Source organism: Thunnus maccoyii, chromosome 5, assembly GCF_910596095.1.
Source record: "Thunnus maccoyii chromosome 5, fThuMac1.1, whole genome shotgun sequence".
In the NCBI taxonomy this organism is placed as follows: domain Eukaryota; kingdom Metazoa; phylum Chordata; class Actinopteri; order Scombriformes; family Scombridae; genus Thunnus; species Thunnus maccoyii.
The window spans coordinates 20,668,113-20,684,423 of NC_056537.1; the positions used below are offsets into that span (position 1 = coordinate 20,668,113).

General features: G+C 41.7%; 3 protein-coding genes and 1 long non-coding RNA gene across 4 annotated transcripts in view; 2 read left to right on the top strand and 2 right to left on the bottom strand.

Moving 5' to 3' along the window:
* On the bottom strand, positions 1-12,512 carry LOC121897908. Its single transcript, XR_006096307.1, has 2 exons — positions 12,425-12,512; positions 1-382 (listed from the first exon to the last, which is right to left on the bottom strand). It is a non-coding gene; the product is annotated as an uncharacterized LOC121897908 (long non-coding RNA).
* On the top strand, positions 8,500-12,188 carry LOC121897904 (fibroleukin-like). Its single transcript, XM_042412706.1, has one exon. It carries the CDS (start codon positions 8,734-8,736, stop codon positions 9,553-9,555), a length of 822 nt encoding a protein of 273 aa, XP_042268640.1. The 5' UTR covers positions 8,500-8,733; the 3' UTR covers positions 9,556-12,188.
* fam185a (family with sequence similarity 185 member A) overlaps positions 12,330-16,311 on the top strand; it is a 4,457-nt gene continuing 475 nt past the window's right edge. Inside the window, exons 1-7 of the mRNA XM_042412699.1 lie at positions 12,330-12,866; positions 13,546-13,655; positions 14,615-14,707; positions 14,913-15,051; positions 15,719-15,760; positions 15,856-15,951; positions 16,047-16,181. Of these exons, the coding sequence (XP_042268633.1) occupies positions 12,440-12,866; positions 13,546-13,655; positions 14,615-14,707; positions 14,913-15,051; positions 15,719-15,760; positions 15,856-15,951; positions 16,047-16,181 (1,042 nt within the window). The 5' untranslated portion in view covers positions 12,330-12,439. The remainder of the gene's footprint in view (positions 12,867-13,545; positions 13,656-14,614; positions 14,708-14,912; positions 15,052-15,718; positions 15,761-15,855; positions 15,952-16,046; positions 16,182-16,311) is intronic.
* Positions 16,049-16,311, bottom strand: part of fbxl13 (F-box and leucine-rich repeat protein 13) — a 19,385-nt gene continuing 19,122 nt past the window's right edge. Inside the window, exon 22 of the mRNA XM_042412685.1 lies at positions 16,049-16,132. Within this exon, the coding sequence (XP_042268619.1) occupies positions 16,116-16,132 (17 nt within the window). The 3' untranslated portion in view covers positions 16,049-16,115. The remainder of the gene's footprint in view (positions 16,133-16,311) is intronic.

Sequence of the window (16,311 nt, forward strand, 5' to 3'; positions counted from 1 at the left end):
TGTTTCGCTAGATGAATATGTTTATTTGTTCTCAGCATGCAAACAGTGAGTCAGACGAATATTATTGTCCAGGTAGGTTTAAACCTTCAGGCAGCCAGACTTAAGTGCAGACTACGACAGACATTGGGTTCACTCCAGTTCAGTTGGAAATGGGACACTTATGCACATAACAGACACGACCGACGACAGTGTCTCCTCTGCCCAAAGTGGATGGAGATGAAGTGGTCTGCCAGGAAGCGCAGGCAGCAAAGCTGGACTGATGGTCAGATGTTTGTTCTAGTCTGTACGGAAAAAACCAGCAGTGTTTACACAATCCAGGATAGAGAGTGGGCCAAGCCAGCTCACTGGGGGAATTCAAAACACTGTTTCCCAAGAGGGCACCCTGAGGAGAAAAAAAAAAGCTGTTGTCCATAAATGGGTAAAGCCAAGAGTGTGGGTATTATTGGGAATAATAAGTTCCTAGCTGTGCTCTGCAGCTGTAGAGAGCAGAACGAAGCCATTTAGATTAGCTGCTATCAAATGAATTGACCTTATTAACCTTAATCAACTGCATTAAAGCTGTAACGATTATCGTTTCTCATGCAGCCAGTGCATCAGGTTAGTCTTCTGTAGTGAAGCAGCAAGTGTCTGAGATTTAGGTTTGGCTGTGTTGGTAAGATGTGTCTCTATGATAATCAATCAATACGGCCTAGTGTTCAGACAGAAGTCTCTTGAGAGTGTAAACATTTCTCTCACACTATTTCCCAGAGTAAGTGTTGAAGCACTGAAGTGATTGTGAAAGGTCAAAGGATACTCCTGGCTTTTATCCTGCCAACAGCTGTCAAATGTCAAATGAGCTCATAAGCTGCATCAGCATAGAAGGAGGATGGGTTCGGATTGAAATGTCAAGTCATATTTAGTGCAGCAGGTTTAGATAGATAACTACCACCTTTATATGACTTTGCAAGATGCCATCTCTCTAGACGTAACTATGAACTTACAGGTAAATTCTGTTCTATATAAAACCTTTTTCTTTCGTCTGAACTAATTTTTCACTTCTAACCTGATGCTTCCCACAGTCCTCCTGCAAAACAAATGGTTTCCTTTGTCATTATTAAAGGACAGCTGAGAAATCTCTCCAGCTTAGTTGAGTCAGAACAAACCAGCCAGAACAAACTGCACAAGGGTCAAGTTTCACTACTGTCTAAAAATAAGAAAATTTAAGTGGTCTAACAAGCATTAACATGGACAAATTTCTGACACATCAAAAAAAAAAGCATTGCATGCTATCACTCATATCCTGTGGTGGGACTGACATTTACACGCCGGGTCTGAGAAACTACAGCCTCATTATCTAAACTCCCTGCCAAGCAGATGCCTCATTTAGTTCATGTGACTGTGTTTTCTCTCTTTCTTTTTTTTCTTACTTATATGTAGACATGATGAATTAGCTTAGATGAACCTACAGTCTGTGTGCAGTGAGCTTCGCTTCTCCACCCAGCGATTGCCTCACCAATTCCCGACACTTGTTGCAGATTAGTACTGTCCGAATAAAGTCAATAGTACATGAGAAATGTCTTTCCCCTGGCATAGTGTTTGAATCAAGCAGCCCTCTTGGATAAATCCGACATTCCTGACTTTCATTACTCAGGAGCTGAACTAAACCACACAGCTTACAGTAAAATGAAATATGTCCTTACAAATCTACAACAAACCCCTGGCTCCAGCCCAGGAGCCAGTATTTTCCTTCAAATACATATTTTGACCTGTTGCATCTGTCACTCACATGTTTGTGCACCCACTGAGAGGAAGCTTGGGACGCGCCTGCCAATGCAACTGTGACACACATGCATATTCAGGGCCCTGATACACTTATTATTACAGCATGGAGGGAGAATGCATTGCAAATGGTCTTCATTAGGTGATGTGATTACAGTGAGGACAAAATGGAATGTAACAACAGGATTACAATAAGACACACACTTTCTGAATCTCTACTTTGGTTACGGCTAATTCTGCTTATGTTATGAAGTAGAAATATTTTACTATTTCCTCACGCTTTCTGATCCTCATCCACTATCTCATACAGACCATCTACTGTGACTACATCCACATAATCCTTTTCTCCCTCTCCCAGTTTTTTTTCACCTGTCTCCCTCTCAAAGCTTCTTGCTCTCCACTTCTCTCGCAGACTCCCTTTCCACTGAAGAGCACCATCACTTCCCCCTCCCTTCTTTTCTCCCTCCCAACTTACCTCCTCCTCTCACTGTCACTGCACTTCACAAATTGAGGTGGGTCTATTTTACAATCGCCCCCTCCTCTCCCATTACTCTTCACTCTCAGGACGCGATGAGGTTAACAGCACTGTGCATATGTGGGACCCTGCTGGCCTTCTTGAACCTCTCTTGGACCACAGCGGACGCTGGTGAAGGAGTCCTCCTGGGGGATAAAGGATTTGGGCCCTGCGCTGCAACTCTGAGACCTGCTGTGCCGTGCAGACCGGGGCAGGATGAGAGCACGTGCCCCTACCTATTCAATCTGCCGCCGCTGACTGTCCATTTGCCAAAGCAACTAAGAGAGCTGGAGAAGATCATGAAGGATCTGCAGAAGCTGAAGGATAATGTGGACCAACTGAGGAAGATGTGTGCAGATTGTAAAGTAAGCCAAAGTGAGAGAGCGTGTGGGAGACAAGGAGAGAGAGAGTATGAAATGCTGATTGAGGGCAAGCATGAACATAAGGATGAGAGGAGCTGGATGAATGAGAGAAATCCTGAGAGAATACAAGAGAATGACAGAGATTTAAAAAAAGAGTGTGGGATGGACAGGGTTAAAGCGGAAAAGACTATGGAGGGAGACGGTGACTCTGACTTAGAAAAAAGAACGACTTTGGAAGAGAAAGAGAGAGAGAAATGGGGAGCAGAAAGAGAGAGCGATAAAGGACCCACAAAAGAAAATGAGAAAAAAAAAACTCTAAAAGAAGCGGCAGAAAAAGATGGAAAAACTCAGGCAGAGGGGGCAAAAGGAGAGGACAACAAAGAGCCAGACAGAGATAAAGGAAAAGGTGGAAAAGGGAATTCAAAGGGAGATCAAGAGGATAACTTGGAGAATGGAAAAGAGAGGAAGATTACAACTAATGTAAAAAGTAAGCAGAAAACAGAAGAAAGTGACCATCACATTTGGCAAGATAAAACAAAGGCAACAGAGAAAAAGACCCGAACTGAAGAAGACAGGGGCCATGATCGAATAAAGATGTCAGGGGACCATGATGGGCATACAAATAGGGAGCAAGAGCAGCACAGAGAGGAGAGGAAAAAGGAAATGGAAAAGAGAATAAAAGCGGAGCGAAATAATGAGAAACCAAAGCAGACTGAAAGCATCGGCCGTGCAGAAAAAGAGGGGACTATAAAAGAGGGCGAGGTGGAGGAGGACAGGGAGAAGGGAAAGGAGATCAGAACAGAAGAAGAAAAAACAGTCCAGAGTGTTCAGAGAGACAGTGATGGAGAATCAGCATCTATCAAAGCAATCAAGGGCACAGACTTTGTTTCAATCAGTCCGACTCCTCGATCTATCATTAGCTTAACTCAAAGGCCTGACTCCATGGACTCAGACGAAGCTATAACCATAACGTCATCTCTTCCATCTCCTCCTTTGACCAGTTCCACTTCACATTTTATCACAGATTTCAATGAAGAGACGACAATAACTGCTTATAGAATACCATCCTCAAACACAGACCTTTGGACAGCTGGTATTGCTAAACACCATGACGCAGAGTCTGCCTTTAGGACCAGCAGGCCAGCAGCAACAGCCACAAAGATACCTAGTGGTGGTGCTAGCTCTCAGAATGGAGTAAGCTCAACTACAGCAACTTCAACCACCGCTAATCCTCATCAAAATTTACACACAACTACATTCCCTGGAGCTGCAGATCGCAGCCGTTGGCCATCCAAAAAGAATATCAGCTCAAACACTAAGACTGTCGTGAAACCTCTACCAGGCCGATCACCAAAGCCTGGCGAAAAACATAAAACTGGAGTTAAGCCTGTAGCAGACCAAAAGCAAAAAAGTTCAAAGTATGACCGTAAACTGGACCAAGCCCCTTTGCCTGACAGAAAAACAAAACATGACCAAAAGCATAAACCTTCTCCGCATAAACCCACACCTGACCAGACATCTAAACCTGGCAAAGACTCTAAACAAGTCCAGGTTTCGAAACCTGACCAAAGATCCGATAGTTTACCCACTGATCCACCACCTAAACATGGTCAAGACAGGACAGCTAATCAAAATCTGGAAAACGACCAAAAACCCAAACGTGTTCAAGACAGGACAAATGATCAAAATCTGGAGAACAATCCAGAATCAAAACATAGTCAAGACAGGACAACTGATCAAAATCTGGAAAACAACCAACAACCCCAACGTGTCCAAGACAGAACAACTGATCAAAATCTAGAAAATGACCAAAAACCCAAACGAGTCCAAGACAGGACAACTGATCAAAATCTGGAAAACGACCAAAAACCCAAACGTGTCCAAGACAGGACACCTGATCAAAATCTGGAAAACGACCAAAAACCTAAACATATTCAAGACAGGACAACTGATCAAAATCTGGAAAATGACCAAAAACCCAAACGTATTCAAGACAGGACAACTGATCACAATCTGGAAAATGACCAAAAACCCAAACATGTTCAAGACAGGACAACTGATCAAAATCTGGAAAATGACCAAAAACCTAAACATATTCAAGACAGGACAACTGATCAAAATCTGGAAAATGACCAAAACCGCAAACATGTCCAAGACAGGACAACTGATCAAAATCTGGAAAACAACCAAAAACCTGCACATGTTCAAGACAGGACAACTGATAAAAATCTGGAAAATGACCAAAAACCCAAACATGTCCAAGACAGGACGACTGATCACAATCTGGAAAACGACCAGCAACCCAAACGTGTTCAAGACAGGACAACTGATCAAAAACCCAAACGTATTCCAGACAGGACAGCTGATCGAAATCTGGAAAACGACCAAAAACCCAAACGTATTCCAGACAGGACAGCTGATCGAAATCTGGAAAACAACCGAAAACCCACACGCGTTCAAGACAGGACAACTGATCAAAATCTGGAAAATGACCAAAAACCTAAACATATTCAAGACAGGACAACTGATCAAAATCTGGAAAATGACCAAAAACCCAAACGTGTTCAAGACAGGACAACTGATCAATATCTGGAAAATGACCAAAAACCCAAACTTGATCAAGACAGGACAACTAATCAAAATCTGGAAAACGACCAAAAACCCACACGTGTTCAAGACAGGACAACTGATCAAAATCTGGAAAACAACCAACAACCCAAACGTGTTCAAGACAGGACAACTGATCAAAATCTGGAAAACGACCAAAAACCTAAACATATTCAAGACAGGACAACTGATCAAAATCTGGAAAATCACCAAAAACCCAAACGTGCCCAAGACAGGACAACTGATCAAAATCTGGAAAACGACCAAAAACCCAAACGTGTTCAAGACAGGACAACTGATCAATATCTGGAAAACGACCAAAAACCCAAACTTGATCAAGACAGGACAACTAATCAAAATCTGGAAAACGACCAAAAACCCACACGTGTTCAAGACAGGACAACTGATCAAAATCTGGAAAACAACCAAAAACCCAAACGTGTTCAAGACAGGACAACTGATCAAAATCTGGAAAAAAATCAAATACCAAAACATGTTCAAGACAGGACAACTAATCAAAATCTGGAAACCGATCAAAAACTCAAACGTGTCCAAGACAGGACAGCTGATCAAAATCTGGAAAATGACCAAAAACCCAAACGTGTTCAAGACAGGACAACTGATCAAAATCTGGAAAACGACCAAAAACCCAAACATGTTCAAGACAGGACAACTGATCAAAATCTGGAAAACGACCAAAAACCCAAACATGTTCAAGACAGGACAACTGATCAAAATCTGGAAAACAATCAAATAACTGATCAAAGCCAGTTACCGATCCAAAAGCAAAATGGTCATCAAAAACCAAATCCTCCTGTTCAGAGACCTCCATCTGATCAAAGACCTGCAACTGTCAACACAACCAGCTCTGACAAAGAGCCTGAATCTGATGAAATCTCAGTATTTAATCAAAACTCCAAACCTAAGAAAAAACCTTTTCATCCTTTTAAAACCAACAAGACTGACCAAGAACAAAAACCTGACATTAAGTCGAGAAGCGAAGAAAAAACAAAACCTGATCAAAGGTCTATATCAAACCAAGATTTCACACCTGTTCAAGAGCCTGAATCTGGAAGAAGTCAAACAATTAGCCATACGACAAAACCTAACCAAAAGTCTGTGACTGAATTAATGGAACATTTTGATCAAAAGCCATCAAATAAACCCAAATCTATCCAAGACTCAACGCCTGGACAAAAGCTTACACCTGATCGTGATAACACACTCGCTGATCAAAAGCCTGAATCCAGCAAGAAAATCCCTAAAATTAACCAAAAGCCTAAACCTGGCCAACTGCCCAATTTTAACCAAAACCCCCCAAAGCTTGTGACAGGCCAGAAGACTAAACCGAATGTGAAGCCTAAACCAAACCAAACACCGCAAACCAATAATGGGCTAAAAGTTCCTCGGCCCGCCCAAATACCTAATCTCAGCCTCAAATCTGTATCTGATCAAATCCCTGGCACAGAATCCAACAAAACATCCAAACGATGGCCTCCTCCCAGACACAGACCACCAACCACACCTACACTCCAGCCAGGAGCAACACCTGCTCAAAGACCAAAACAAGCAGTGCAACCAAAGCCAAGCCCAAAGACCAAAACACACGTTGATCCTCCTCAAATCAGCACGACTACCATAGACATCATCCAAGACTCTCACACTGACATGCTACCTACTTCTCGGCCTGTAACAGCTGAAGTGAGTCACTCCCCAGGGGAGACAGAGTTCAGTCCCAGCACGATGAAAACTATAAGTCTGGATCCCAAGACCTCTAACAGCCTGGAAGCTGGTCCCTTCCCTCGCCTTCACGCTCTCCCTGAAGGCTTCACAATGAGCCCAAACAGCAGGATCACGTCTGATCTGAGGCCACAAACAGCCGGTCAACTATCACCGATCCCAATGACAACAAGACCAAACAAAGTCATCCATGGGATCCTCCCAAGTGTTATGCCTAGCGCCAGTCCAGGATCCACAAAGCCAAATCCAGCTTCTAATGGTGACTCCAGCTTACGAGCTAAGATACTTCACAATGTGGAGGAAGTCCCTTCCCCCAGTGCTCAGCCCATCTCCATAGTAAGCTCTAACATCAGGTCAACAACCCTGGCCACCTCTGGCCCCGAGGCACCGCTTGCTGAGTCCTCCACATCCAGTGCACGTGAGCTGCGTGTCAAAATCAATCAGGTGGCTGCTTTCCCCAGTAACAGCCTGAGTCAGAATGGAAGACCATCAGACAGGGAGTACAACCAGGGAGGCAGCAAACCCCCAACGCTGATACCATCTGAAGGCAAGACATATTGTTTTACACTGTCACAGTGTCTGAACAATGTATGCATGATCTACCATTAGCTTACACTTTAACTACACACTAACTGCATGCAGGGATTGTGGTTATTATTACTGACAGAGCTTGCAGTAGCAGTAAATATTAATGATTTGCATCCCCATGTGCCATAATTGAATCAGTCAACTCAAAGAAATGTTGTAATATTCACCAAACAAAAGGAAAATACAAAAAAGGAAGAGAGAAGCCACATGCAACTTCACCAATAAAAAAAATCTTTGAAATTTTCAACCAACCATGTAAAAATCTTTTGATGACATTAGATCACAAGCATTAGGCTGAGAAAACTTAAACAAATGGTTGCACATTAGTATTTGAGTGCATATAATTGTGTTACTCATAAAGCAAATTGGTATGACCTAAGCTAAAAGCCTTTTTAGTAAGAGGACCACACAGTAAGCACTAAACAAATAAAAAATGATAATGTAATTATGTGGTATGAGATCATTTGTCACCATACATCGCGGCTATTATTTGTCAAGGGTGTAATTTGCATATGTGTGCAAAATGTTTGTGCATCAGTGTGAGCATGGTGATTATGGATAGAAAACCACAAGTATGCCAAGACTAACAGCTTTGAAACATCCTGCAGCAGAGTGTGACTCACACTGAGCAATTAATTTGACATCAGTCTTATAGATTCTTCAGTTTAACACTTTAACGTTCAAACATTGCATGTTTATAAAATCAAGAACTAACAGCCTGCAGTGCACAGGTGAAGGTCTCAAATTACTGCATATGTCTTTACATTACTGTAAGTCCCCCTATATAGCAGTTATAAGCAGTATAAACAGTTAATAAATGGCTTATGACACACAATAATGAAGTTGTACGCATATATAAGTGTTTATTCATGTATTTGTCTACTATAAACCATTTATTAAATGTTTATATTCTGCTTACTAGGGGGACTTAAAGTAAAGTGTTACTTGTTTCATATATCAGAAAAAAATACTGATAAAACATAATAATTTTAAAGTTTCTGCATTTCTTGCATTGATCTCTCAAATTCAGCTTGTGTGGAGGTTGACCTTAAAAGACTTTAAAGACACTTTTTTATGGTGGAAAAGTGGGCCTAGTTTTGCACTGACCTCTGTTGCACATGTGACCTCACTCAAAACATTTCAGGGCTACATCCCAGCTGTTAGATGATCACCTGCAGGCAGGATTTTAGATCACTCTCTAAGTCCCAGTTTGCTTTTGAAAAAATAATCATGATTCTTTATCATTTCTTCCTGATCACATTTTCCTTATCTACAGTTACCATGGCGAGGAGAGACTGCTCTGACCTGTTTCTGTTGGGGGAGACTGAAAGTGGAGTCTACCTGGTGACTCCAGAACTCCACGGCAGAAGCTTCTCGGTGTTCTGTGACATGGATAGGAATGGTGGAGGATGGACCGTGCTGCAGCGCCGTCAAGACGGCAGCGTGAGCTTCAATCGCACTTGGGCAGAGTACCGAGCAGGCTTCGGTGAGCTGAACGGAGGGGAGTTTTGGCTGGGCAACGACATGATCCACCTGCTGACCCGGGAACGGGACATGATGCTGTTTGTGGAGCTGGAGGACTTTGACGGGGTGATGGAGTATGCAATGTATGACCAGTTCAAGGTGGCAAGTGAACGGATGCGCTACAGGCTGACAGTAAGAGGTTACTCTGGCACTGCAGGTGATTCACTTCGCTACGGCAGAGGTTATGATCACAACAACAGGTGGTTCACCACCCCGGACAGGGACCATGACCGCTATCCATCTGGGAACTGCGGGGCCTACTACAGCTCCGGCTGGTGGTTTGATGCATGCATGGCTGCAAACCTCAACGGGAGATACTATGTGGGAAGTTACAAAGGAATCCGGGATGGGATTTACTGGGGGACGTGGCACAACATATCGACAGAGTATTACCCTACCAATGACAGACAGTCTTTTAAAAATGTCAGGATGATGATAAGACCAAAGGGCTTCACACCCTGAGTGGGTGTGAGTCTCGGGCAGGGCGTGTTTGAAAAGAAAATAAACAAAAAAAGATATAACTGCTAACCACACCCATAAGCTCCTAAAATGCTCCATGCAGTATTTAATATTCAGTATTTAATAAAACCTATTATACTTTAACACTTACACACTATTTTTTGTGATCAACGGTTTATTAAAGTTCAAGTTATGTATTGACGACTAGCAACAAAACATTACATTACTAGTGCACATAACATTTATGACACAGAACAAAACAGGACTAATGGCAGCACCGAGCCCCCAGTTAGATCTCCATATAGTACACCGGGGAATGTGTGTTCTGATGTCAAAAATAGATAAATACGTAAAAACAAAAGGGGGGAAAGGTCAAAAAGTCACATGTGGAGGAGCAGTTACTTTCTGTACACTGTTAACACAATGCTGCCGCCTTGTGGTGGGATGTGATTCTGAGATACTATTTTGTTTACAGGAGGATGTGACAATAATAAGGATGTACATAGTACTTATAAAGGTTATTCGTTAATTACAAATTGTCTTTTCATAGTCTTTTAATATTAATATGTCATTATAACACTTATGTCGAGAGTGGAATTTGTTTGTTGACCAGAGAGGGAAATCCTCTTGTGAGGAGTTATTTTTCTATCAGTGAAGATCATAGAGATGATTTTTTAAATTACAGTACTGGAAGTTGATGTTGGATTGGAGAGTTTAATAATTAAGATTGTTTTGTGAAAATAAATAAAATGTGCTACATAAAAGCTTTGGATTACTTTCCTTTTTTCTGCTGACATTTCCTGCCAACTAAAGTACTAAATAACCAATAAATTCAAAAACTGTGTGTTGTATTTATTGTACTGTGTATTCAGTTCCATCAATATTATTATTATTTTTAAAAAGGCAACATGGCCTCTCAGTAATCAGCCCCATGCAGGAGACTTGAACAAATGTTTCAAGACTCAAACTCCCTACACCCTATGCAGAGAAAATTACGTCGCTTTTGAATAGCTAACCTCGTCTGCTGATTGGACAAAACCACAAGAGGGGCGGTGCGATGTTTACACAAGATCGTACATCCGGTGTGTCAAGTTCCTCAGAGTGACGCAGAATAAGGCCGGAAGCACGTGACTTTGCCCTCAATATAAAAGCATAAAATCCCATGTTAAAGGATGGGGTGTTAGAACTGTGTCTGGTAGTGTTTGTGGGCCTTTATTTCCATCCAAAAGAGTAACAAGTGTTAATAGATCATCCAGAGTCCTGTTGAGAGGTTTGCTGTAGCAGAGTGGTTTTATTTTTGTATACCAGTTTACACAGAGCGAGTCTTACACAGTAAACTGACTGAGAGGAATGACAGGGAGGCACATTTATCATTTATACAGTGATCAGACAGCGTGCAAATACAGCTGTGATCACACAAGAGGGGCAGGAAGCTGTTCCCAGATGTTACTTGATTAATACTAGGCGAACAATTTTCACAGGTGGATTCAAATATTTGGATCAAAAGCATGGGGATATAACAAAGAATGGTTTACTATGAAGTCTGTATCTACAGACATAAGCACTCCTCAATACTTGAAGTGTTTTTTGTGACAGGCTGGATTACTAACTGGGCAGAACACCAGGACCCTGAAAGCTCCAGACTGGATGTGTACCACGCAGTTTGTGTTAGTGTAACTGAAAAGTTGTTTGGAAATACGTACCACTAAAACACAATATCAGCTAGCATAAGGGCCATAAGGTGAGTTCTGCTTTATTTCCTAATCTTGAGGTCCTGTTTTGAAGAGGGTCAGTGTGTCAAAATATAGAAATTCGTTATTTCAGCCCTTGGCTTACATTAGCTAATTTCTAAGTTAATTTGTGTTTACCATCTGTGGCCGGATTGTGTTCCAGCATAGAAAAACTGTAAACACTGCACAGAGGAGAGAAATGTGAGGGTTAACTGGGGCGCTGCAGCTCATTTTTGCCCCCAAGCAGGATAATCTGGCCATAATGATGTGTGTACTTTTCTCTCTCTCTTTGACTGTGTGTGTAAAGTTTCTACAAAACTAGAAACTAAACCAAGGCTATGGAGGTTCAGGTTGAGCTCAAGAGGAATTATTTTATTTTTACGATAGAAGGGGACAATATAAACATTCTGTTATATTTGTGAAAGAAATAATTGGTTACATTACACTGCTCACAATTTCACAGGGTGTGGTGTGTGTGTTTCTGTCTTAGATTGTGTGAGTGACCTTTATTTAACCTCCTCATATTTTCCCCACCTTGTTATAATATCCCTTTTATTATTTCATATCAGAGCAACAACAAATACTAACATTGAAGCTTAAATTTTAAAACATAACCAGGTGCCCATGGTGAGGAACATAGATCTTTCTTATCCTATGTTTTCGACAAAAATATGTGTAATATCTGGAGTTTATATCAAATAAACACAAATTAGCAAAAAGAAAAAGTCTTATGTAAAAGGTGTTGATTCCTAAGGCCAGAGAGAGGTCAAGTCAGTCGACTGACCACGAATAATGCTCATTTTATTGATTTGTTGTGAATTGTAAATGTTTATTCTAGACGACCTTTTATTTATTTAACCTTTTTTCGTATTTCACACCTTATTTATAATATCCCCTTTATATTTTCTATTAGAGCAGTTAGTAACAACGTTGAAGAACAGGCCTACATATTTTTAGTCAGTTTGTTGTGACTGTTAAACGACGCTTTCAGTCTGAAAACTGACCGGAAGTGTTGTTCTTTCGGTTCGACAGAAACTTGACAATGTTATGAAGGCGCATGTTGACTGAATGGCAGCTTCAGTAGATTGTGTGGGTCAGCAGCTTTTACAGAGTCAGTGTGCGGTGTGAATGAGCTCGTTTACCGTGAGGTGACAGAGATGTTTTGGAGCTCGGCGGGTCAGCGGACATGTGTGGGACTCCTCCGCTCCTGGTGCCTGACGGTCAGTCCCGGGACTCTCGCAGCCCCGCGATGCCTCTCCGTCTCTTCCTGCGTGAAATCTGCGGTGACCCCAACACACGAAGAGGGGAAGAAGCAGCCGCTGAAGCAGTGGGCTCTGGACGTGAGCCCCTTCAGCACGGTGCGGGCACAGCTGGGCTGCAGCATCTCCATCCGCCCGCTGGACCCACACGCCTTCCCCGAGGCCGACCGAGCCTTCGTCATGGTACACGGAGCCGGTGCCGAGCAGGAGGTCAGCCTGGATCACCTGCACGTCCTCTACGACGACCAAAGCCAAGAGCTGCTCATCTCTGCTGAGCAGGTGAACAGCAGCCTGTCGATTGATCTGACCGCACCAATCAAAAGTAGTGAGTATCTCCTATGAAATAATAAAGATCCTCTTCACATATGTTAAGACATAAAAAAAATACTCTGCTTGGAACAATAATGTGTGTCTGATATTGTTTTTACAGAAAAAAAATATATAATTGCAACTTTAAAATCCTTAAAATGGCATCTCCTCCTTTTCCCCTCATTAAAAATTCCATAATTAATAAATATGCAAATATATTTCATCTTAAAAGTTTAACTGCTGGACACAAGATGTCTCCTACTTTACTGTAAAGTCCATTATCACTGTTTGTGTACCGGAGGCTTCAAGTTTCCACATCAAACTTGTGTAAGTTGAGTATTGGACCAGGATTGGCTCCAAACTATTTGTATTGTCACAAATCATGCTCGCCCTTAAAATCTGATTTTTAATAAGCACAGAGAAACTTTCCACTTTCAGCAGATTCATGTGAAAACAGCCTTCTAGTGTCAAACTCTGCACATACATGATTCTGCACGGTGAAACTCAAACATCCAACTGTAGGAACAAGAAGAGAAACAAATTTTTGAGTGGAGGGGAACTTTAACTTTAACAGCCGCAGACAGATAGTGTTGATCAATGACGACCGATAAGCAGCAGCAGCAGCTGTAATGACAACAACTGCATTGACTTTTCATGCCCTCGCATCACTTCAGTATGTGTGTTTTGTCTGTCAGATCTCTTCATTACCACTCAAGGAAAAGGTGACGTGCAAGTGAAGAAAATGGAGTGCGATATCTGCAAGGTGCAGACGGAGAAAGGCAACTGTTTGCTGCACTCTGTCAAGGTAGGTGACAACATTAACTAATGTTTATTGCAGAAAACACACTGAAAAGAAGTGGAGATGCACTCATGTGTTGTCATTATTATGGTAACTTATTATCTTTAATAAGCAACAAACTGTTGATTTCATAATTTCGTATTGCAGATATTTGAATGATTGTGGAAGTTGAATTCTTTTTCTTCCTCACTTCATACAACTATCAAATTAGGCTCAAAATCAGATACTGTGTCTTATATTAGCCAAGTCGGAAAAGCTCCACCAGCTACATTTGTACTGATACTCTATACGCTATTTGAGTCTTGACTGGCTGGCATGATATACAGGACTGTGCAAAAGTTTTAAGCACTTAAGATGTTTAGATTCTTATCAAATATGCAATACCACCATCATCAAGTTGGTCTGGGATCACATGAAGAGACAGAAGCAACTGAGATGCCTAAATCCACAGAACCAAGAACTGTGACAAGTTTTCTAAGATGCAGGAACAAACGAATACCTTGAAAAACTGTGCAAATGTACTGAGGAGAGATGGTGCTGTTTTACAGGCAAAGTGTGCTCACACCAAACATTGATTTTATTTAGGTTTCTTCTGTTTATTAAACTTTGTATCAAGTTAGTTGGTGAATAAGAACTATTCACTGCATTATTTTGCTCACCCACTAACTTTATTTTTAGTGTCTAAAACTTTTGCACAGTTCTGTATGTGTGCTTCAAAAACCATATCAGTGTTTCCCAGCAGCAACAACAACTTGAGTTGGCTTACAGCACAAAACATGAGCATATGTCATAAGAAATGAAGCTACAAACAGTCCACAACTAAATAAACTAATTCAAGTTGACATTAAATTACCCTGTAGACTGTTGTTGTAGGATTGAAGATGCTCATCATCCAGAGAGGACTCATGAGTAAGAGGGACGTGTTTCAGGCTGACATTTTCTCACTCTTGTTTGTTGTATCTTAGGGTCATCACGTTGAGGTTCAGTCCCGTGGAGGACATGTTACAGGTGTGGGCACTATCCATGGCAACGTGGACATCAGCACATGTGGAGACAGTGTAAGGAAGGATGGTGTTATCGTTTCGTACACTCAGCAGACATTAGGGGGCAGCAGCAGCCTGAAAACAGGATTTATTTACACTTGTTTTCAGCGTTGAGTCTTATGTCATGACTGGAAAAAGTTTGAATAATTTATTGGTTATTTGCATACATACATCACCTGTCTGCAGCCCTGTGCTGTGATCAGTTTGTTTGTGTTTGCAGGCAGTGGATGTCAAGAAGCTGCAGGGCACCAAGATGAATGTTTCAACAGAACACGGTCCTCTGAGGGTTAAAGCCATCTATGCGGAGTCCAGCTGCATCTCCTCGTGCTCTGGCAAAGTAGAACTGGGGCATGTACACGGTGAGTAAACAGCAACATCTGTTTATCCGCATATATACAGTCGGCTTGGTTAGTACGGCAGCCAATCTCAAGTGTAGAGAGGAGCAAAATCTATGTTTTATTACATTTATTTGGCTTTTGTCCAGCTCTAGTTCAGGTGGTGGTGTTAAAACTCTGCAGCCAGTATAGATCAACCCTGCCTGTGGGTCCCAAAATTTTCAAAAACCACATTACTGTAGCTTGGTTTTTAAAACAGGACACAAACAGGGTACGTTGGGGATCCCTGTTCCGATCAAAACAGTTGATTTATGTGCAATGTGGTTGTAGTTAATCACAAATTATGTACTTATTTGTTTTGGCAGCAGCCATAAAATGGATAAGTTGTAAAAAACACTAATTCTTGGAGGCAGATTGGAGGACTGAGGGTAATTTAATGAGAAGTGAAGAGAAAAATATGCGTCATCCTCGTAGAATTTTAATTTATTCCTGATACAGATGAGCTTTCATCATAGAATACATGGAAACAATTATCTTGTTAACTTCAGTGATGCATAGCCTATGATGAAAGTGTTTCCCCTGTCAAGTAGTCTTTTAAATATCTAGTAATCTGCCTGTTAGTGGCTGAAGATAAACTGACCGATATAGTCACGTTAGTTGGCGCTGACCTTGTGTTTTTATTGGATAAAAGGTAACGCCACTGTGAAGAACGTATCTGGAGATACAGTTATAGGTAAGTATGCTGAACCTCTTGCATAATGAATTACGTATGGTATCTGTCAGCAGCTGGTCAGAGCAAAACATCCAAGGCTTGCTGTGCTTTTGCAGATGGTTCAAATAGTTTCCTGAAGGTTTCCTCTCACAGCGGAGGCATAGATGTGTATGTGGGAGACGGTGGCAGTGCTGAACTCCACAGCCAGGAGGGTAAACACATAGTATAAGAACAATATTCACCTGTCTCTATCTTTTGAATCATCTTCCTTTTCTTAGTCTATCCCTCATTCTTCTGCCTTGCATAGGAGCCGTGTGTGTGCGCGTCCCCTCCTCGTTAAGAGCAGGGGTGGAGCTCTGTGGAGTATCGGTGGATGTCAGCCCAGAGGTTGTTCTGCATGGAGTAGAAAACAACAAAACTGAAGGCCAAACCACAGTCACTGGTAAGCCATTAGGTTTTATTACATCACACTTCATGGTACAGTCAATAAACAAAACCCTCCATGAAGTAAATCAACACAGAACATATTTTGCCTGCTTCCTGTATTTCTCTCATTTCCCGTGTTCTCTGTC